The 21,090-nt window shown below is 40.6% G+C and overlaps 3 protein-coding genes across 3 annotated transcripts in view; all 3 read right to left on the bottom strand.

Annotated features, from left to right (window-relative positions):
- Positions 1–382: 382 nt before the first annotated feature.
- LOC118422955 (nose resistant to fluoxetine protein 6-like) lies at positions 383–14,562 on the bottom strand. Its single transcript, XM_035830841.1, has 16 exons — positions 14,325–14,562; positions 12,794–13,008; positions 11,248–11,347; positions 10,741–10,840; positions 10,188–10,284; positions 9,518–9,626; positions 8,858–9,037; positions 8,362–8,455; positions 7,826–7,933; positions 6,984–7,146; positions 6,492–6,571; positions 5,506–5,607; positions 4,799–4,910; positions 3,057–3,259; positions 1,584–1,740; positions 383–516 (listed from the first exon to the last, which is right to left on the bottom strand). The coding sequence occupies exons 1-16, from the start codon at positions 14,560–14,562 to the stop codon at positions 406–408; spliced, it is 2,169 nt and encodes a 722-aa protein (XP_035686734.1). The 3' UTR covers positions 383–405.
- Positions 14,563–17,476: 2,914 nt separating this feature from the next.
- LOC118422514 (tumor necrosis factor receptor superfamily member 10B-like) lies at positions 17,477–19,238 on the bottom strand. The gene is made up of 4 exons (XM_035830139.1): positions 18,960–19,238; positions 18,528–18,605; positions 17,838–18,086; positions 17,477–17,692 (listed from the first exon to the last, which is right to left on the bottom strand). The coding sequence occupies exons 1-4, from the start codon at positions 19,045–19,047 to the stop codon at positions 17,658–17,660; spliced, it is 450 nt and encodes a 149-aa protein (XP_035686032.1). The 5' UTR covers positions 19,048–19,238; the 3' UTR covers positions 17,477–17,657.
- A 1,158-nt stretch (positions 19,239–20,396) lies between these two features.
- The window catches only part of LOC118422956, a 1,500-nt gene continuing 806 nt past the window's right edge, over positions 20,397–21,090 (bottom strand). The window contains exon 2 of the mRNA XM_035830842.1: positions 20,397–20,648. Coding sequence (XP_035686735.1) covers positions 20,397–20,648 — 252 coding nt within the window. The remainder of the gene's footprint in view (positions 20,649–21,090) is intronic.

A 21,090-nucleotide genomic window follows, 5' to 3' on the forward strand; every position in this document is an offset into this window, starting at 1 on the left:
TATCCACATTATCAATGAATAAAACTATCAAGATACCAAGTAACTGAAATTTTTATTTCTATTCTTTACAATACTCAGCAGTATCAAGCTAAACAAGATACACGCTTGACCTTGTCATCGTTTGTGTCCTACAAATTTGTTAATAAAATCTTTAGAAGATTCTGTATTGAAATGCTAACCGTAAGATTAATATATAGTCGTATATCAAATAGAGCCTATGATCCTATGATCCACTGCTCACTGAGTCACGTGTTCTATCTGCATAACATGACGTTGCGGCAGCAGTGGATTGTTCATTTCTTGACAAAGACTGGTGTTGTTAAGTCGAAAATTTGGGTGAGTCCAATGTTGTGTTGGATATTACAGTTAATTAGTTCAAGAAGCTTTAAACTGATGATGCTTGTGCTATTTCTTGAAGATGATCTTCTCCAGTCCCAACAATGGTGTTTCTACTGCCACAGACACCAGGAACGCCACACCGTACGACACAGCCAAGTGCCCCAAGAAGAAATAGATCTGAAACAAGAAAGCTTTTAAAAAAAGCTGGCTGGTGCGTATTTGGGGGATATTTTGAAACCGGGGGCTGGGCAGAGAATAAAGCATGTGTTTGCCGTTACGAATTATTGTTGGTAACTTAAATGTTTGATGAGTTTTTTTAGGCGTGCCTGGCTTATGGTATCGCGACGGGAGGTATTGGGTAATCGGTCAGAGGATGGGCGAATACGTTAGCCAACGAATGCGCTAAAAGTTTTGCATGTCGTCCTGGAATTTTCTTAAAATGGGCAACTCTTAAACTTTTTTGGCCAATTTTTTAGTGAAAGAGGGACTGTGCGGGCCGAAGCTGGACCGTGCGGGCCGGAGCTGGACCGTGCGGGCCGGAGCTGGAATCAGTGCGGGCCGGAGCTGGACCGTGCGAAGAAGGGCTTGATCCATCCATGCATGCATCCAAAGACCCGCTTCTCCTGTCTCAAAGCTGGTGCTACGCACCAGCAAAAAGGCATACAAATGTAAGGTGTTAAAGAGCAGTTAGCGTCTGAAGCGGGTATCTCACTGAAGCTGCGCAAGTTGGCAATGTTGCTGATTTCATTGATAAAAAACGTGTTGTCTGTTCTGATTTGTTATTTTAGACCACACCTAATTTATTTCTTGTTTCTCGGATTTTTTTTTTCAGAAAAAAATGGACCGACAGGTCGAAAAAAATATTTTTTTTAATTAAAAAAACGGTCTGGGATGAAGATATACGGCGTAAATGACAATGAAAAAAACAAAACATTTGAGATGAGTGGCAAACAAATGTAAGGGGCTGAGACGTAAAATAACCTATCTCAAATAAAGTACACACCCCGACTTTGGCAACAATTTGAGACACCTTTTAGATTTGTAAAAGTTACAAATGCGTACCTTACTTAAAAGAAAATACGGTAGCTCTATAACAAGTCAAGCTGGTATCTTCCATTGCATTTTTACATGCTGTATTATAATTATAGCTCTGATTAGTACGAAATTTTACCAATTAATGTACTTCACTTTGGTATATGCAGTCACCTTAACACTTTGACAGAAGTGTATACATGTCCACTCACTATAGTGAAGGTAGAGTAGTGAATGGGGACCTCCCGGGTTAGGTGTACTGCGTACATGACTAGGATATGTACAAGGTAGGCGCAGTAGGTCAGTCGGCTCAGGGGCACCCAGGCGTCCCAGGAGAGGATGATGTGCACCACTCCTGCAGTGAACAAAGCACATCACAACGGTCATTGGGAAATAGTGGTCCAATTGCAATTAGAAGACTGCATCTATTGAATGAATTATAGAGTGAAGCTTCTATTTTGTACTCATCCTCCTACGCACGGTCCCCAACGGCTAGCTGACTCTGCCTATGGGGCCCTGCTATCTCATGGCCTACCCGCAGTAAGTTTCAGTTCCTCGTCGCCCTGCTTATAAATATTAATGAGCTTACCCTTATATGGGCAGTCGGCCGTTGGGGATCGGGCGTAGGAGGATGGAACCATGTAATACGTCCTGTAATACGTAACATGATTGGCTGATAAAAGCGATAGCTTCCGGAACCATGCAATACGTCCTGTAATACGTAACATGATTGGCTGATAAAAGCGATAGCTTCCCAGCGGCCTTTGCGAGACAGCTTGCGACAACAAAAAGCTCAGAAAAACCCTATTCTCTGATTGGTTGACAGCTGGTTTGTGGCGACAATCATAATAACCACTGATAGGGCATGAGATAGCAGGGCCCCATATGCTAACGCCGTTGGGGATGGGCGTTAGGAGGATGTTTTGTACTATTATATACTGTTTTGTCTTGCGCTTTATGACCCCAGCTCACAGTTTTAAAAATATCGCCCTCACTTCCAGTTTAACTGTAATATTTTTGAAACTGTTCAATTAAGATTATTATCATAAATGTTGATGGAAAAGGTTAAACTATTTCTCCAAAACATTGGACTCCCTGCAATTTCGACTGAATTACTCAGCTTTTATCAGCTCTCTGGAAACGAGCCTTGCCACACGTGTGACGTAAGCAATAGATCAAAGGTTGTTGGATGCCGATGTCGCCCCCTCCCCAGTCCCAGGCAAGAGAAGGGGAGTGCATATTTTTAGTTGGAGCATAGTTTTACCTTATAATGTAATTTACTATCTCAGATAAACTTCCATGCTTGTTATGTTTACTTTCATGGAAGGGAAACATTATTTTTGCTACGTTTCTCGATCCTTTAGCACTTGCCTCTTCCCGACACCCTGTGGTGCACCATTACGTAAAGTAGTAAGTGGCAGGACATAAACTGAGCCAGAAAAATCAGGATTTTAGACCCATTGACAGGCGTTCACACGTTTGGGTGCTTATCGGTCCAACTAATAACGTGCCATTATAGTTCATAGTTTCTACAGTCCAAGGTAAAGAGGCAGTGAACGTTGTTTACATGCCCTAGCTGTACCTGAATTTTCTGTACCGGTGCCCACGCCTGCTTTTGCAAATGTCACATAGTTTTCCGTTGTTTCCTTGGATTCAAACATACATCAAGACAATCAGTTTACAACTAACCGCCGTATCCATAATAGCATGCAACAACCATCCAGCCAACCGCCATGGCCCAGACGGTACGATGGACAGTCAGGTACAGCACGTTCTCCGACTCAGTCTGGAAAGTTGTCCCGCTGTACTGACCGTATGTTGAGTACAGCACTGCCATGGCAGAGGCAGCAGCAACGAGCCAACCGATGGGCATCAACAGGCTCAACGTCTGGTAAAAAGAGGTGTACAATTAATGAGTCATTTATTTGCAAAGTCATGCCCGAAGGCTAATTGCATGAACATTCTCAATACAAAACGAAAGAATACATAACATTAATGTCTAATCAACTGATGGTGCATGTACTGTATTCTTGGATTTAACTTCGTCTTAGAAGGCAGAGGTTAATGAACTGTCACACTCAATGATCCTCCCCTTCTCTTGACAAATTGGAGAACAGAGTTAGGTGGAAGAGTATGTTGGATCGACAGTTTATTCATAGTATTCCAACGATCCACAAAGAGGTCAAGTGATCTGATATGTGTACATTTTTACCCAATTTAGCGAAGTAAAATTCATGCTTAACAATATACACATGTTGATACGAGTACCATAGTTTTTTCTAGCTTCTTGGTATTAAAATAAGGTAAAAAGTGTAAAGCGTCCATTCTCAATTGAGGTTAAATATGACGCTTTTACACGTAGCTCAAAGTAGCACAATACTGCTTCGCATGGTAAAAATGTTGGTTTTGCTATAGTTTGTATAGTATAGTATCAAATTACTTTATGAACATATGTTTATCAGATGTCAAATGTGACATGTGACATTTGTGACATGTGACATTTATCAGATGTTAGATCTCAAATGTCTCAAATGAGGAAATCTACGTAAACAGCCACGTCAACTATTCATTTTTGACACAGCAATATTGATGTGAAAGTCGTTGACCATGTACTGGAATGTAAGCTCATCTGTGACGGTAATCAACATTATATTGCAATTTCAAACTTTATATCCGTAAAAGAGGCCATTTACATCAGAGCCTTCCCTCATCAAACCTTCACTCAAGGTAGCAGAACACAGTATTTATCCGTGAACCCCCATGACGCGGGTACATAAAGTAGTACGGATAAAATTGTTGAAGGAGAGGTAAAAAGCCTTATTTGAGTGGCAGCCAGATATAACCTGTGCTGCGTGGTCACAGGAGGTGTCGACTCTGAGACTGTATGGTTTGGATTGAGGAAGCTTTCTATTTCGTGTATAAATGTGCACCATTACGCAACTGCCCTTCTGGTGTGAGTCGGCTGCAGTTATGTGACCTCCGCAGAGCGGCGTTTCAAAGTGGGCGTGAGAGGGCGATGTGCCGACAGGATTTTGTTGTTTTACAATATTTTGTGGCTTGTACCCCGAACCGTTTTCGGTATTCCAACAGTGCACCCTACTATATTTTTTTCCGCGTCAAAGCCAGTCACCTTGAGGCCCTTAACTATAGAAATCCCCATAGACCGAAAACTGTGTTTTGCTACCTCAACCGAGACTTAGGCCGATACCGACATCCAAGCACCTTTGACCCTTTGCTGACGTCACACTTCCGTGCCGGATGTGTGACTTAGGCTCTGGGTCATTTCAACTTGATAGGGATCAGAAGACTGATCAAAAGCTTGTTGGTATATAAGCGCTTTATTTTGTGTACGGATATAAAGTTTAAAATTGCGATATATCGTTGACCATGTGTTTAGGCTCACGGGCGCACCAATAAGTGAGCTCACCGTGTTTCTTGTCTCTTTCCTTCTCATCTTAGTCAGCAGCCAGCCAACAGCGACCCCTACCAGGTACGGTCCGATACGACAGTACGGCACGAAATAGTAGTGGATTTGGTCCCTGGAGAAGTAGAAAGAATGCGAATGTCCACAAAAGATGATCTTTTCTAACGGCGATTTCCAAATCCGTACAAAAGTAAAATCACAACGAACTTTGGTAAATGATGGCCTTTGACAATGAAATCTATAACAGTGTTAAAAGACAAAGAATACACCAACATAGTACAGTGTCTCATGGAGGTAACAGGTCCGGTATGATACGTAGATTGTAACCTCTATCCATTCAAAACTACGTCTAAACAGAGTTAAAGCACAGGTAGGCTTCGAGCACAAAGGGGCATGAATTTAGTCATATGCTTTTCTGTCTTTTACAGAAAAATATGTATTAAACGGATTTTAAAAGGTACATTATATAAAATTGATACTACATAGAAAGTAGATGTCCCTACATACTCTTTACAGGGTCTAGCTTGAGATGGTTTCGGGAACTTAGCAGACATTGAGCAGCTTGGTTGTACAGTTCACAAACACTAGAAATAGGACAAAATTATGCAAATATGCTGAAACGTGGTTGAATGGAACGTAACCGATGCGAAATTTCGTTCCATTTCGTTCCACTACATACTTTCTGCACAGTATACGTAGGTACACCTTACCCAGTCGCTATGGTAAAATGATAATGTAGACAGATGATTGCTGTGGTGACGAAGCTCACCAACAGGAGGGTCAGCAACAGGGCAATCCCCAGTTTCTTCCATCTGTGAAATAAACAAATTTACCAACAGTAAACAATAAAGACAAGATCCAAAAGCAAAGTCAGAAAATGGTGATGCATCCTAGCGAGTTACCAAACACGGATCGCCTCTGTAGTCAAAGTTACATGTATCGTTAATACTGTTGTATACTGTATACTATTGTATAACGTATATTGTAATGTTACCAGGGCTAGCCCTTGATAATAGCCTCCGGCCAGTTGGGTAGCCCTGGCTGTATTTCTCATGATTATACAGCCGAATAAATCAAATCAAAAATCAAAATCAACATCACCTCTGGAAACTGAAAATCAGAACTAACAAAGACAAATACATGGTCGCCTGTTTTACAACAGATCTTGCCCAGTGCCAAGAAGACAGGTAGTGGATGCCACTGAAACGTCTTACCATTTCCAAAGAAGATATGAAATTACAAGATAAAGGGAAAATCTATGGTTCGTTATACATATTCTATGCGTTTAGTCATTTGTTCAACCCTATTGACCACTGGCATAATGAGTGCAGCTTTTTTTTTCTTGGCCAAACTTTCGCACGCTTGTTTGAATAGTGAGAAATGTTTAAACAATTCGTGTTGTACTTAGGGGTTTTTGAATACGGCTATCCCCTGCGCAGTAGGCAAGACTTCACTGGCATAATGAGCGCAACTTTTTGTTTTTGCCAAACATTTTTTGCATGCTCGCATCAGTTTTGAGGTTCCAAGAGGATGCTATTCATATCATTAAATAAAATAAAATTGGCCTTAGCGATGTTTGCGCATCAGTGTAGTATTTAATTGAGTCAGAATAACCAAAAAGTTACCTCTTTGTCTGTAATAATGACAATATTTAGTTATAGATTTCGAAACAATGAGGTAAAACCATCAGACACACCTGTACACTGCATAGACGAGAGGAACTCCGATGACGAAGAACTGCATATCATTGGCCAAGTACCAGGTCCAGCCCATACACTCGAGATAAAAATATAAAATAAACATGAAATAAATGATAAGCCATTTACATTTCTACAATCACTTTTAAGAGCCTGGGTAGGGTGTACAATATCCGTATCAAAATAATCAGATATGATCATATCTCTAGATTTGACAACTCGCACAAAATATACGCGATACACAAAACTTCCAAGACCTCATACCTCCACTAAATAGTCTTTGCCTTTGTGACTGATATTTATGAGTGTTTCTCACTTATAACAGCAATGAGGTCCTCATTTGCATAATGTTGTAACAGTTTATCACATCAACCTTCAAGATTGTTAAGCAATAAAAAGTTTATGTATTAATTGAGTCATACTTATCCAATCAAAAACAGGAAGTTTTTATGATTGGTATTTGTATGCCATCAAAACAAAGATATGCGTACCATCTTATCATTGTTCACCACGTTGTTTATATACAACAGGTTCGTCCACCAGTTTTGTCCACAGTTTGGATCAATGGGAGCTGGCGGCCAGAAGGGACCAGAGAACATATAAGGAAGTACCCACGTCCACAGCATCATGACGAACAGGTAGGTAGGTGTTAACCTGAGGTAGGCAAAGAAAGACAAAGTGATTTCTATTCAGTTTAGCTCACTGAAGAGCTTATCTTCTACTGGCCATAACAGACGCTATATGTACAGTATTTACAGGTTCACGAGGTCTTTTCGCAATTTGACAAGCACGGTGAACAATAGACTCCGGCTACACGTCCCAATCTAATACCTCTGTCACATTTGGCGAAAATCAATCGGACGACGATTCTGTGGCAATCACCCGAGCCTCGCTTATAATAATAACTTTATTGCACAACAATTGTACAAGTTACAAAGTATGGCTTATATGTGACAGGAATGGTTTTCATGTGAAAAATACGCGCATTGCATTTACCCTCTGTCGATCTTAAATATATGGCCTATCTTCCATCCATATGTCGATAATGCGACAGGGGCATAAGGACATCGGCATGACAGTGATTGAAAACAGACACGATGCCTAGAATGGAGCAGCCAAAACTTTTGCTTTGTCCATTTTTTTGTGTTGGATATTGAAGTTCAACTTTAATCTAGAAAGACTTCTACCAACACAAGTAAACTAAGCTGTTTTAAGTCTTATTGTAACAACAATGCTTCTTCAATATATAGACGAACGTGTACTTTTTACGTGTGCTATTCATGTAAACATAATTTCATGTATGTGTTTAGGAAAGTCTTTGGAATATGGTTACCTCCAATATCTGTGGAAATACAACATCCCGTACGGAATGGATTCTCCTTTCTCTATGCTCTTTCCAATCTGCCTTAGTAGAAGATATGACATCAGGAGTCCACTGGAAGAGACGGTTTAAAAAGAGGTGAACTTTCTTTCCTGTGTTCCAAAGCTATAAGAGTTAATCTGTGGGTAATTAAGAATATATATACGTCCCGGATATGTCCCTCTTTCTAGAACAGTGTCCTTCTGGATTCGTCCCTCCTTCAAGAATCTTTCAAGACCATTCCCCTTATCGATTCGTCCATCTTTCTAATTCTTAAAAAATTTCCTTCCGGATTCGTTCCTCTTTCTGAGACGTTATCTACAGACATTTCTTTGAATGCTAAGAAAGAACTACGTATGCCCGGACTGGCAAAATTATATCTGCGCGTACGGTTCCTAATATTCTTGCAAACTACACACACTGTTGTTCTGTTAGGCTGGCTCCCTGAGAGCGTCGCCAAAATATAATTCTCTCACGTAATAACCATCGAGTAAAGAAAATTACCTTACCTGAGAAAGAAGAAAGAGTCTACGGAAACGGTGGCACTTCTGATGGCTTGAAACGTAAATGATTGCATGATCTCAGAAGATTCCAGCAAGTTGTCTGGAAGTGCAGATTCAATTTGATTACAAATGGAGGGGCGTCTGGCGCAAACGTCAAGGACTTTGGCCCGTAACATAGAGGTCCTAGGTTCAAATCCGATAATATATCATCGACCTTTTGCTCTTACACGACTTTCCTCACTTCACTCAGGTGTAAATGATCATGAGTATCTAGCTTCGGTTAGTGTCACCTCTGGAGGTCCCACCAAACTTATTGAAAAGAGTAGGGAACCTTCCTGTTGTGAGTGAATGAAATAGATCTGTCCGGATACGCAGCTTGAACTCTTCAGTACTAACTTGAACAATAATAAGATAATAATAATGATAACTATAACGAAAATGAAGATATCTATCAAGAAATTATTCAGTTAACATTAGGTGCTCCAATAATAACATTACATACCTGCTTTTAGTGCCAGGCCGAAAGTTCCAAAATAGTAGGTGTGCCCCAGTATGACCCAGGTCATACTGATGAAGCGGATGCCGTGGAGACACCTGATGCTGCCGGGCGCCTGTTTGGTGCTGAGCAGCTTCCCGATGTTGGTGTAGAGGGAGAAGCACAGGAGGATACGGACGGTCATACCTGTGGTTGATGGAACAGTTGAAGGACAGTTAATATAAAACCACACTGCTGATATCAATCAATCAATCAATCAATCACACGTATACTCTTCTCTCAACCCGGACGAGGGACGATCCCGACTTCCAACAACCTTTGATCCGTTGCTGACGTTACAAGATTCCCGAGAGATTGGAAAGAAGACTAATTCATTGATTTGAAAATTCCGGTAAGTCTTTTTTTGGTTAGTTAGATTGACTTTTTCCTTAATGTAATGTTACAAAACTCAGATGACGTCATAATGTCGTCATAATTCCAACAGTATAGTATAACGTTTTTTTTTTCCACAACAGACTTACTGCTAATCATGTTTGATATCATAAGAATATTTAAGACATTGTTTAGTCGCTTTACTAGATTCGACGTTAACATTCCTAAAATATTGCCTGGCATATTTTGTTTCAAAAATATGTTCAAATGTTTGGAAAGTTAAAAAAAGTCTACCTTCTGTTGGAGCTGAAGTGAGGTCACGTGGGGTCTTGTTCACCAGCGGCGTTTTCTCGTCGGGTGCGGAAACGTCCATGGCAATGTCATGGTCTTGTGCTTCACTCTCCTTCAAAATTGTATAAGAAATAGTATTATTACTATTAGGTGTCATTACAAAGATTTACAGCTGGAATCTCTCCTCTTATAGCTGTGTTATGTACAGTCAAGGAGCCAGAATGTGCTTGTCTTTTCACAGGACTTTCTTATGCCACAGATGTTGCACTAACTTTCTATAAATTGATATGCCAACTCCTTTACTTTATATTTAGGTTGATTTACCGTTCAACTTTCAGTTATAATGATCTGAGTTCAGGGCGATCACGCATGGTTATTATTGTAAGTAATCTTGATTAATTGAAATTCCTTTTAATCTTAAACGTTTATTTATGTAAGTCGACCTTTTTTGTTCTCATTCTGATGCCATGTTATTCTATGTCAGTGTTCTCCCCCCCCCCCCCAAGAATCATTGAAACCCGCAAGTATGCGATATGTATGTCCTAGTGAAAGAAATAAACTGAATCTGCAAAAGAATGAGATATCTACAGCAAATTTATCTGCAAATATCCACACTAAGGGTCGTATTTCGAAGGCGTGGGAGGGGAATTTTTTTAGGCATCCATTACTTTACCTTCTTAGCTTTGACCAACAACAGTCTTGGTTGGTGAATGATGACGTCATAAATGGTGCCACTTGTGAGGAGGAAGAGAATAACACCACAGATGCAGCTGTACAAAGAACAGAGGAGAAGGATATGTCGGTGTGTAGAAAAAGGATATAGGTATCCATATAGTCAATTTCAAGCTATTGTAAGCCGAATGGAGAGGAAAGAAATATTTGCACCCATTGCAGCAGTAGTAACATGCAAGGAAACGTGGTCAATTGTGCAAAGTTTCCACGTACAATGCATATGTATATCTATCGACGTCTAAAATGCGGCCGTCCATCTTGCTAGAATAGTTTCCTTCGAATTTCGCACCTCTTTTTAGAACAGTTTCCTTTCGGATGTGTTCCTCTTGCTAAGACGTCATCTACAGAGAGTTTCTTTGAATGCTAAAGAAAGAAATACGCATGCCCGTATAGACAAAGTGATGCCTGCGATCCCTAAAATTCTTGCAAACTGCACACATGATTATACTGTTAGGCTCGCTCCCTGAGAGCGTCGCCAAAATATACTGGCTCACATTGCAGCAATGGTGACGCTCTGGATAGGTGGGGATTCCTGTGAATAGGCTGACGTCACCTGAAGTATTCCGTGTTGGACAAGGAAACGCCAGTAGATACCTGAAACAAAGAGACGACTTGTCATTGTTTTGAAGGCAGGACAGAAAAGAGCCACAAAAACTACAATTCAATTCTTTTTAACACAGGAATTCCTTGAGTTCATTGCGTTTTGTTGTTAAAGCCTAATTTATTATGTAATGTTACAGTAATAAACTTCAACAAAATTTACTAAACTTCCCAAATGTACAATGACTAAAAGCCATCTAAAAGAGATTTTCAGTAATGAGGTTGTGTAATATCGCGTCATGAATTGCGCTCATTTACGAAATTTATCAATAACAAATAGTGACATTCCAGAAAATTCGCAATTTTAGGCGACAACTTGCGAATTCCTAGCGCAATCTGGCGCAGTCCAGTGGCATACCCGCTTAGCGAAGGCACATTGACGATCTTTGACCAGTACTCACTCCCATCTAGTCTCTGAATGACGTCATGTTGACTGCAGGAGCTGGGTACACAGACGCCGAGTATTAAGTTTAGTGGCGAACCGGGCAAGATGGGCACACCCTGCAAAATAACGGCATGAGGAGTTCAATCGTTATATAGAACTCTTTACCATTGTTCAATTAATTATGGCGTAGTCTTAAATTCTTCTGTATGTACTGCCATAGAACTTGACATACATTGCATCGTTACAGTTGTCGTGCAATAAAGATTTATTGGTTTATTGTTGTAAGAAAGTTGTAAACAAATGTCTCGCTGTCAAGGGGTATCTCCTCCCCTAGACCTTGTGGCCGTACACGTCTTACTCTAGACAGCCATTCACTTTCCTAGGACTACCGATCTGAGTTCAGAATTCTTTATCGCTTTGGAATCATGCATGGCACAATTTATATGTAATTCGACTCTGCGTATTTCGTTCCCGTTTTTCTGAATCGCACAAACGCTGAAAATCTTCAGACTTAACGAGCGTCTTTGATGTTGAGCGAACCCAAAGGGAAAAGACTGACAAAGGAACAATAGGTCATCCTAGCACCGTTCTTCAGCGTGCATCTAGGTGAATGTTTGCACAGCATTTGACAACAGGCAAAAAGAATGTTACAGACGATATGCATGCAGTGTTGTATTTATAAACTTTTAAGGTTCAATATAAGCATGCAGGTTACCAATGTTTAAAGACAATCATCATATAGCCAGGCGCCGCGGACCAATCAGAAGGCCCCGTTCCACGTTGGTTATGACGCCGTAATACTTAGATTCCCGCCAGCCCGGCGTGTATCGCCCTTCTCATTGGTCAGAATGAATCGACACCGGCGCCGGTGTTGATTCATTCTAACCAATCAGAAGGAGCGATACACAAAGCATATGAAGGCATTGGTCAATCAAAAGGAGCGAAACATATTCCAGAGCAGAGGGAATAAGTACAGACTGCAAGAAGAGGGGGATGGCTCCTTCTTTAACGTTGATAATGTTTTGTTGTTCTAAAGAGCCAATCAAAGACTACAATGTTTCGAATATTTTCTGTGGAAATTTTGGTTTCAAAATGCAATCTGTAATCTCCTTTTAAATGTATGTACCAAAGAACAAATTCGACAAAGGAATTCACGCGTATGGTACCAAGGGATTTATGCGTCATACAGAAGTATATAAGTTTGTTCCTCGGTGTACATGGTGTCATAACGCCTGATCCTTTGCTATAACCACCTCATAAAACCACCTCGTTCGCTTCGCTCCCTCGGTGGTTTTATTCGGTGGTTCTAGCAAAGGACCAGGCGTTATGACACCATATACACCTCGGGGCGGGTCACTAACCCTTAATTCAATCTCTCGAGTCTACAACTGGATAAAATTAGAAGATCACTTCCGAGCGTTTTGAGTGACATCCATCACTCTTCTTTAGCGTCACTTGCTTGTGTAAAACATGTTAGGAAGACTGATGGATGTCTCTCAAACATTCACATAAGGCCATGTGATTTAAAAAAATGTCACATAAGGTCAAGCTGTGCTGCTCACTTCTGTAAGTTGTTGAGATTGCTTTGCTTGGGGTACAGGTACCAGCGTGGCCAGGTAGAACTTCCCGTCGAAGGTGATGTTGAAGCCTTTCCTCGTGATGTTCACGCATTGCGAGTAGCTGCCCAGCCAAAACAAGTTCCCGTTCAAGATTCCACTGGGTGGTTTTCCGCCTGAGTCCAGCACTGTAAGAGAGAGAGGGACGGAGAGGGGAGCAGAGAGAGAATGAGTGAGAGAGAGAGGGGGGAGAGAAAATGAGGGAGAGTAGCGAGAGAGGAGGGAGAGAGATAAAGAGGAAGAGGGAGAGAAAGAGAGAGGGAGAGAGAGTTAAAAAAGTTAAGAAAAATTTAGAAATTTAGAAGTTTAGAAAATATGTTTAAAAGAGTCAGAGAGGGGGTAGGAGATAGAGGGGAGAGAGTTACCAAGAGCGGAGAGAGAAGAGAGGGATAGGGAGACGGTTAGGGAGAGAGGGGATCGAGTTACAAAGACGGGAAAGAGAGGGGAGAGAGAGAGAAGAGAAAGGGGAGCGAGGGACAGAGAGAGAGAGAAGGGCTGTTATTCAAGCATTTTGCAAATAACTATGCAACATAAAACATGGCTATATATGTCTGAACGTTCGATTCACAAAACTCATATCCAGTTCCTTGAGTATCTTTAATTTTGTTTGCAAGACCATGCAGTTGTGTCTAAAGAAATTGCATGTCTGTAGCTATTGGTGGCGTTAATAATGGCGTGGTCATAATGCAGATAAATAACAAGTTATAACGTTAATAACGCCCCCGGGGATGTTATCCACATAACTTAATCAATCTGCCCTAACCACTGCATGACGTCATGACCCTAAATGACTTCTCGACTATTGGAACCAAAGGTAAAAAGATCAGGCCTGTATACATTCTGCGTCTGTTGACGCTGTTCCATTTGAATGACAACTTAAATCAGTTTGTTGGAATGGTCTCAGTCCCTTTAGATTATTTCTTTGCGATTCTTTGGAGTAGAATCCAATTAACATTTACTGTTTTAGGAAAATGCCTGAGGTACATGTGACATGTAAAGTTTGTGAACTTTGAAAGCTAGCCCCTGAGCCTTTTTTGAGGCCGTAGGGGCAGTGGGTTGTTATACGACACGGCACTGTAAGGGTGAAGCTAATTCCTTCTCTTCCGCTACCTTTTACCTCCCCAACCGAAGTCAGATGCCCATTTTGCACCTGGATAGTCTTGTTAAGTGTCTTTCTCACAGACTCAAGGTCTATCCAGGAGTGCCGGGAAATGCAATCCATGGCTCTCGACCTCGGAACCGGTAGTCAAGTCTCTCGGTCGCTCGGGCATGTGCACATGATACACGGTCTATGATATGATAAACAAGTGCTTTAAAATAAACTGGCATTTTTCCAAGGTTTGCACGTGTGAAAGTTTTTTCTCTAGTTATTAGAATGTGCTGAAGGCAGTCAGTCAAGGGGTACTATGTGAAGCTATACTGTAATAGAAATACCAGGCAGAACGCAAAATTATATGATGATGTAGACTTCACTTACTTTGAAGAGCGTAATTCTTCCCTTGGAACAAGTCTGCTTCGTACTGTGCAACATCTTTCTGACACTGCTGGCTGATGTTGCCGGTAGGTTGGGCGGGAATGGAGACATCCGTCCAGTTCACGGTGCTAAAACCGAGAATGGCGTCTGCAATTTTCTTCTGAAGAAGTCCATGTGATCTAAACAAAGAGTCTAGCACGTTGAACTGTGCCGTAGCGTCCGGTACACCTTGGTTCCACATTGCTTGTGACGTAGCTAGGCTAACTACAGCCGAGCAGAGGTAAATGGACAACAACTTCATTATTCTGAAGACAAGAGCGTTTCCTTGACCAGCATCACTTCAAAAGCACTACAGTGTGTAAAACCAAGGTAAAACTAAAACTAAAGGTGAATGGTTGCAAGATTTTGTCCCAAACAGCTGACGTAATACATGGCTTGACTTTGGACATCAAACAATCCACTGTAGAACAACACCTTTATCTGACGTATTCAAATATAGGTAGAGTGACATAACCTTGGAGTCAACGCACGCTAGGATCGTGCCATGAGCTGTTTTGTAGTCTACTAGCAGGCTCTTCTATTTTTGTAACAACTGGCCGTTGTCATTTGATCTGTTATCCTGAAAATTTTAAATTCAAAGAAAAACTACCCGCTTGCTTCTTGTGTTCGTCCCATACTATGTACCCTTGTGTTAAGTTGATTAGCCTTATAGAACTGCATATCAATAGATGCCATGCTTTCTATTTGTATATCAATAGATGCCATGCTTTGTGCTTTGAAATTTTTTTGCACAATCAACTTACTATTAATGTTCATAAAACCACTACATAGTGTTTTTAAATGTTTAGCATGACAAAGGCCGAAGAAAACAAGAAACAGTGTGCAAAATGTTACCTGGCCGACCCTAGTCCATTATCTTTCTTGTATATCTGTTTCATTAAAACATGATAATGATAATACAAAGGAATGTCCTCATGATCTTTAGTTTACATTATTGTATGTTGGATCAGTTAAGCCGAAATATAAAGAAAAAGAATTTCTATCTACCCTCCTTTTTAAATTAAACTAAACACAACTAATTTTCCCTAGGCCTATAATCAACCTGCCCATACAACCAGGTTGCATTGTAGTTGACGGGGCAAAGTCTGACCAAGCTTATCGGTCATATCAGGTTATGACCGGTCATATCAGGTTATAATGTGTCTAAAACGTTGTTGATGTCATGTCCGATCCTGTCAATCAAATTAACATGTCAACCAATGGGAGAATGGCAAGCAGTGGTCTGAACAATGAGAGGGGGCATGTCCGCCATGGCGGGGTGGGCGGGGCAACTCTCTCGTCAAATTGGTTGAACTTTTAATTGACACGACCGGTCATTTGAACGCCTCAAACAACATTGCGTGTCATCTAGTCAACCTGACAAGGATGACGCAATCACATCATATGGAGAAAAGGACCTTTGGTTGACATTGAAAACCACTACACGCATGGTCGCTATTCTTGCTATTCTCACAGGAAGAGATTGCAGTCAGGCCATGTTGATTTGATTATATGGATGACATTCTCGTTCGCATCAATTTTCGGGCGATTAAAAGAAATTAACCATACTGCAAAAAATTACAAAGCAGCTGTGAAATGCCGTAGATTGCAAGAACAACAACAAAATATCAGAAGCGGATACCAAAGTCAATTTTACAGTCAATGAAGATGTGAAGACTCTACTCAGTGTACCATACACTGCAATCTGCATGTTGGTGTATTCATTCGTCCAACATACCTGACCACTCATAGATTTCATAAGGAATACAACTTTATTACCTTCGCCAAGAAGGGTATCTTTTGGATAACGTGTGTATGTTTGTATGTCTTTAGAAGGCCAGCATTACTCAAGAACGCCTGGATGGATTGTATCAATATTCAAGGTCACCAATGTTAACAGGCGTCAAGCTTGGATTCTCTTGTTATGTTAAAGGAGAGAGAAGGCAGTAAATAGTGCACCGAGATTCAGTTACCTCAAAACAGAACATGAGTGTCCAATTGGCTATAGTATAACAGTTGTCACTGGAGAATCACGTTATAGTAAATTATGGGGGGAGGGGGGTCAGGAATGCTGATTAAACGCTACCAAGATGTAGTATGGGGTATATGCCTGGTAAAGGTTTTCACATCGAATCATTTGGCTGCTGTTGCTGAGATGGTTTCCACGTCGCCTTTTTCTTTGCACCCGTAATCAATGAAACATGGTAAGTCTAAGTAGATATATTTCCGATTTTAGGTTCTTAGATATGCTCACCCGTTGCATTGACTATCAGAGTAAGAGTGGATCAACAATAACTTTATGCACAATCCTACATAAATGTGCTGAAATTCAAAAGAGTTGAGTGAGGGTGTGCATTATCTACTATATCCGTGGAAGATGTTACTGTGCACTGAAGGATTGCCCATTACAATATATCTTTGACTCGTCAGATTACACCTTACGAACACACACACACACACACATACATACTCACACACACACACACACACACACACACACACTCACGGTAGGGTTCTTTCCACGCGCACATTTTGGAAGTTCTTGTTCACATAACCTCGTAGCTTAAGTACAGCACCACTGTGTATGTACTTCGTATTTTGTGTTTAATCAAAAAGCGGTATGCCATCTGTCATGTTTAGCATCTATAGGGGTTACTAAGATAGGCGATCAAAGGCAGTAATGAATTAATTTTCCCTTTATTTATTGCTGGTACCAAGAGCAAAACCTTATTCAAAAAACATATTCTTACCATAGCTCACAATTACGTCTTGGTGATAGTGAAGAGGAGGATGGAATTCAAACAAGCCGATATTATTTGAGTTGTATTGATTTATAACACACACAGTAACAGTGAATAAACTACCTTATACAAATCATGTCATCGAATATACATAATGAAATGAAAACAATGGTATTCCCGGCAATCAGCTTGTGTATAAAACAGACTGTAGCGTTACAACATTTTTCATTCTTTAAAATCATACGTCTATAACCAAATGTACAACAGTCTCAGCATATTTAGACAAAGGGTATAAGTCTTATAGCAGCCATTTTCTGGAAGGAAAACTCTTGCAAATCATTTTACAATATTTTGTATTTAAAAAAACATACAATATTTCAGCACAATTGAAATCACTTGTCAAGATTTTGCACTAGGCAAAAACTAAAAGACCTCTAGTGCGCATATATTTACATTGCAAATCACTTGGCTACAATATGTTCATAATTATTTGCCATCGATACGGACGCATCTACCGCTGCTGGTTCGATCTTGTATGTGTAGGGGACTAAGTAGACTAGTCATCCGAAGATTCCGATGAGTCTGAAGAATCTGAAACGACAGAATGGTGACAATGATTCACCAGAACCTATTCATAGACAAAGGCAGCCATATTCTTACGCAGTAATTAAAACAAACCAGCCATTGACTAGAGAAGAACGTGTTTACTAATACATGCAAGTACCGAAGTGCGTACCTTCCAGCCTCTCTGCCAGATGCTTCTGTTTGATGTTGATGAGAGCCTTCTTCAGGGCCTGAAGAGTTGCAGCTTGTCCATCCCTGTTCCTCCACGTCCACAGCATCTCCCTACACCGCCTGTTTTGGTCAGGTCTCATTTCCGCTATTACCTTTATCTGGTTCTCGGTGAAGTTCAGCTTTCGGGCCAAGTCGTCCCAATCGGAACTGACGCCATCAACGACTTTGTCAAAATACGTTGACACTTTAACTGAAACAAAATACACAGTTTGGGCTCCAATTCTTGTTTACCTAGATAAGTAAAGGAGATGAGAAGACTTTAAGGTAACATACTATGTGATTCCTGCAAACTGGGCCAAGAGGACAAAAAATTCAGATATTTATCTGGTGTTCAAGGAATCAACAGATCACACATTGAGAAAACTGCACCAGGTCTGATTATGGTTCGGTAATACTGGTAACAGCCTCTTTCATCGATAGCTAGTCTAGTGTGATGAATCTAAATCCAATTCGTTGCAAACATTTATTCAGTTGCCGATGCTGTAACAGAGCTTTCAGGTTATGAAAATGCGTTCCTTTTCATTGAATTGTTAGCGATTCGAGAGCACTGTTTTTCTTTACTGTTTTGAATAAAATATAACCATTGAAAACATCCATCATGCTTACTCGGTTAGTATGAATTTATCAATACCTTGCTTTGGTCGTTTTGCTGGAGTACCGTTGTCGCTAAGCTGGCTTCCATGTCGCCTTTTGGTTTTCTTCTTTCCACCTGTATCATGAAAGATGAAAAAGCTATAAGCAGATATAGTTCCTAGTTGAGGAGTTTAAATGGGATCTCCAGTCGTATTGACTGTCAAAATAAATCGTTGATTAACAATTACTTCATGCAGGTTCCGATGTTAATATCAATACTAATTTTTGTTATAGACCTGTGACATAATCAGCACTACTTGAGAACATTTTCTTTATGAAGTGTTTTCCTACTAATCAACAGCCATCCCCCTCAATCGAATTTGCAAGACGTCTACCCGTGTGGTTCTATCTTTAACTCCAATACAAAAATAATAACTTTAATGAATGGTTTGAAAACCAGATCATCTATCAGTGAAAACGTGTAAGTCACCTTCTGTTGGCTCATCTTGTGTGCTTGTCCGCTTTAGTTGATCTACAATGTGTTGGTGGTCTCCTCTCGTCAAATTCTCCACAAACATCTCAGGGTACACTTTCCCTTTACAATCAGGAGATCCAGTAGAGCCTCGGCCCTGCTTTGTGTCGTTACTTTGCTCATGATGACCTGCTTGTCGGTAAAGTCCAGTTGACGTTTCTGAATGAACTGAGGGATCAGTCTTTCAACTTGTAGTCTCTTCGATAGAAGCTCGTAGTTGTCTTTAATCAGGTCCTCTGTGGTCTCTGTCAGTAAAGGTCAGTGAGAATGAGTAGTCATTGATTTATCTATTGAATTTTAAAACATTGTTGAGTTGGTTCTCAAAGGCGCTGTGAGTAGCTATTGACTTATATATTTAATTTACAAACATTGTCATTGTCGAGTTTTCAAGGGCCTAAGTATCATTACCAGCCTTTGAACTGTTTGACGCAGCCGCAGAAGGCCCAATTCGAGTCCATTACAGTATTTTAGACAATTTTCGACTTGTAGCAGGAAAATGTAAGAAACATTTCATATTGGTGAGACAGTGTATGGTGCAGACATTCGGATTCGGAAAAAACAAGGTTTTGGTCAATTTTTAGGCTTGTGATGACCCCTAATTTGAAGTGGTCAGTTCCTAAGTTGACGTCATGAGAAGCCATGATGGTGGCATATTTGACAGCTGCGATAAGTTTCGCTGGTCAGAACTTTTTTTTTTAATCAGACTTTTGGACACTCGAGATATCAGGCTACTGTTAGGTGAGTTTTTATGACCTGGAATGTTCACGGATGAGACTATGACACCATGAGCTTACTAAATTTTAAATTATTCCCAATGCAGATTTCTATTGGTGTTCACTGGCCTTTATTGCACGTGAGCGCATGCTGCTTTTATTTCTGAGTCCTCAGTGTGCTCAGTAGTGTACACTTCTGCTCTAACACTTTATAATTACTCCATAGTCGTGTGACTTTTTTTCAATACTGTAGGCCAGAGACTGAATATGAGACTTTTTGTTCACTCAGAACCATTCAATGTTTTGTTACCACCGTTAGAATAATACGGGGAAGAGGGGGTTAATGAAATAAAACTTGTGTACTGCGATGCGTCGGAAGAGACAAAAAATACCATGAAAGGCTCTTATAAAAGGTTTTCTAAAGTACTCTTTACATGATCAAAGATATGGCAGTGTAGATTTGGAAATCCAAGTGTATTGAAACACGTTTCGTGCAGGGCCAAAAACTCACACCATACTACTCTCGTCAGTGCAACTTGTTATCTTCAGTTGGCACTGATGCTGAATCATGATAGTCATTGTTCCGGGATCCAAATCCACAAATATCACCGACATCTTTGTAGGAGATAAGCATGAGGTCAGCTATTCTATGTATCTTCCGTTCTCTCATCGTCCGTTCGTGCTAAAACGCATTCTGTACAAAGCTACTCACCACAAGAAAACCCAACTTGGCCACACAGTTTCTGCTCGGCAACCCTGGTATTGCCTCCCGAGTCTCATTGTGATCGTGTTTATGTACAGGCTCCTGTCTGATCTTCTCTTTGGTCTGCTGTTCGTCTTGATGCAATTGTTGAGACGACCCTCCGGTTGCCGGCCGCTTGGCAGCTGGCCCGCCCGATTTATCTGTCGTTCGCTCATCCAACTTTGGTTTAGCCTGTTAAGGTGAGGTCCAACGTTAGCTGGGACGTATCAGATATTTTTTTCAACCTTTATTTAACCTTGATACATCATCCGGCCTGAGCTGTTTTTCAAGATTTCAAGGGTGGGGGAGGTCAGAGGTCTAAATACCTTCTAAATACAATGCAACTTACACAAAAGATACAATTCAACATTCCATAGATCCTTTCGTATTCAACATAATATCAGTCCATCTCATAGTCCATAGTTACATAATTTCTAGTCGAGTCAAGTTCTTAAACGACGATAAAGCCTGCCTCAAGTTCTGCCTAAGACTATTCCACAGAACTGTGCCAGAGTACGTTATAGACCTTCGAAACGCTTCTCTGTGGACCATGGGTAAGTATAGTAGGTTGGATTCGCTTTGTCGCGTTGATCTAGTTGACCTTTCCCTACAGTATGTAAACAAGTTTCTCATG

This window comes from Branchiostoma floridae, chromosome 9 (genome assembly GCF_000003815.2).
Source record: "Branchiostoma floridae strain S238N-H82 chromosome 9, Bfl_VNyyK, whole genome shotgun sequence".
NCBI lineage: Eukaryota > Metazoa > Chordata > Leptocardii > Amphioxiformes > Branchiostomatidae > Branchiostoma > Branchiostoma floridae.

Excerpts from the sequence above, each read along its gene's own strand:
- LOC118422514 (XM_035830139.1), bottom strand. The coding sequence starts at position 19,047 with ATGTTTGTGGAGAATTTGACGAGAGGAGACCACCAACACATTGTAGAT. Across the intron at positions 18,606-18,959 it reads ACAAGATGAGCCAACAGAAG|GTGGAAAGAAGAAAACCAAA; the intron begins GTGACTTACACG and ends TTCATGATACAG. Across the intron at positions 18,087-18,527 it reads AGCAAAACGACCAAAGCAAG|TTAAAGTGTCAACGTATTTT; the intron begins GTATTGATAAAT and ends ATTTTGTTTCAG.
- LOC118422955 (XM_035830841.1), bottom strand. The coding sequence starts at position 14,562 with ATGTGGAACCAAGGTGTACCGGACGCTACGGCACAGTTCAACGTGCTA. Across the intron at positions 13,009-14,324 it reads GAAGAATTACGCTCTTCAAA|CTGCTCCCCTCTCCGTCCCT; the intron begins GTAAGTGAAGTC and ends CTCATTCTCTCT. Across the intron at positions 1,741-3,056 it reads TATTATGGATACGGCGGTTA|TTTGTTCACTGCAGGAGTGG; the intron begins GTTGTAAACTGA and ends GTTGTGATGTGC.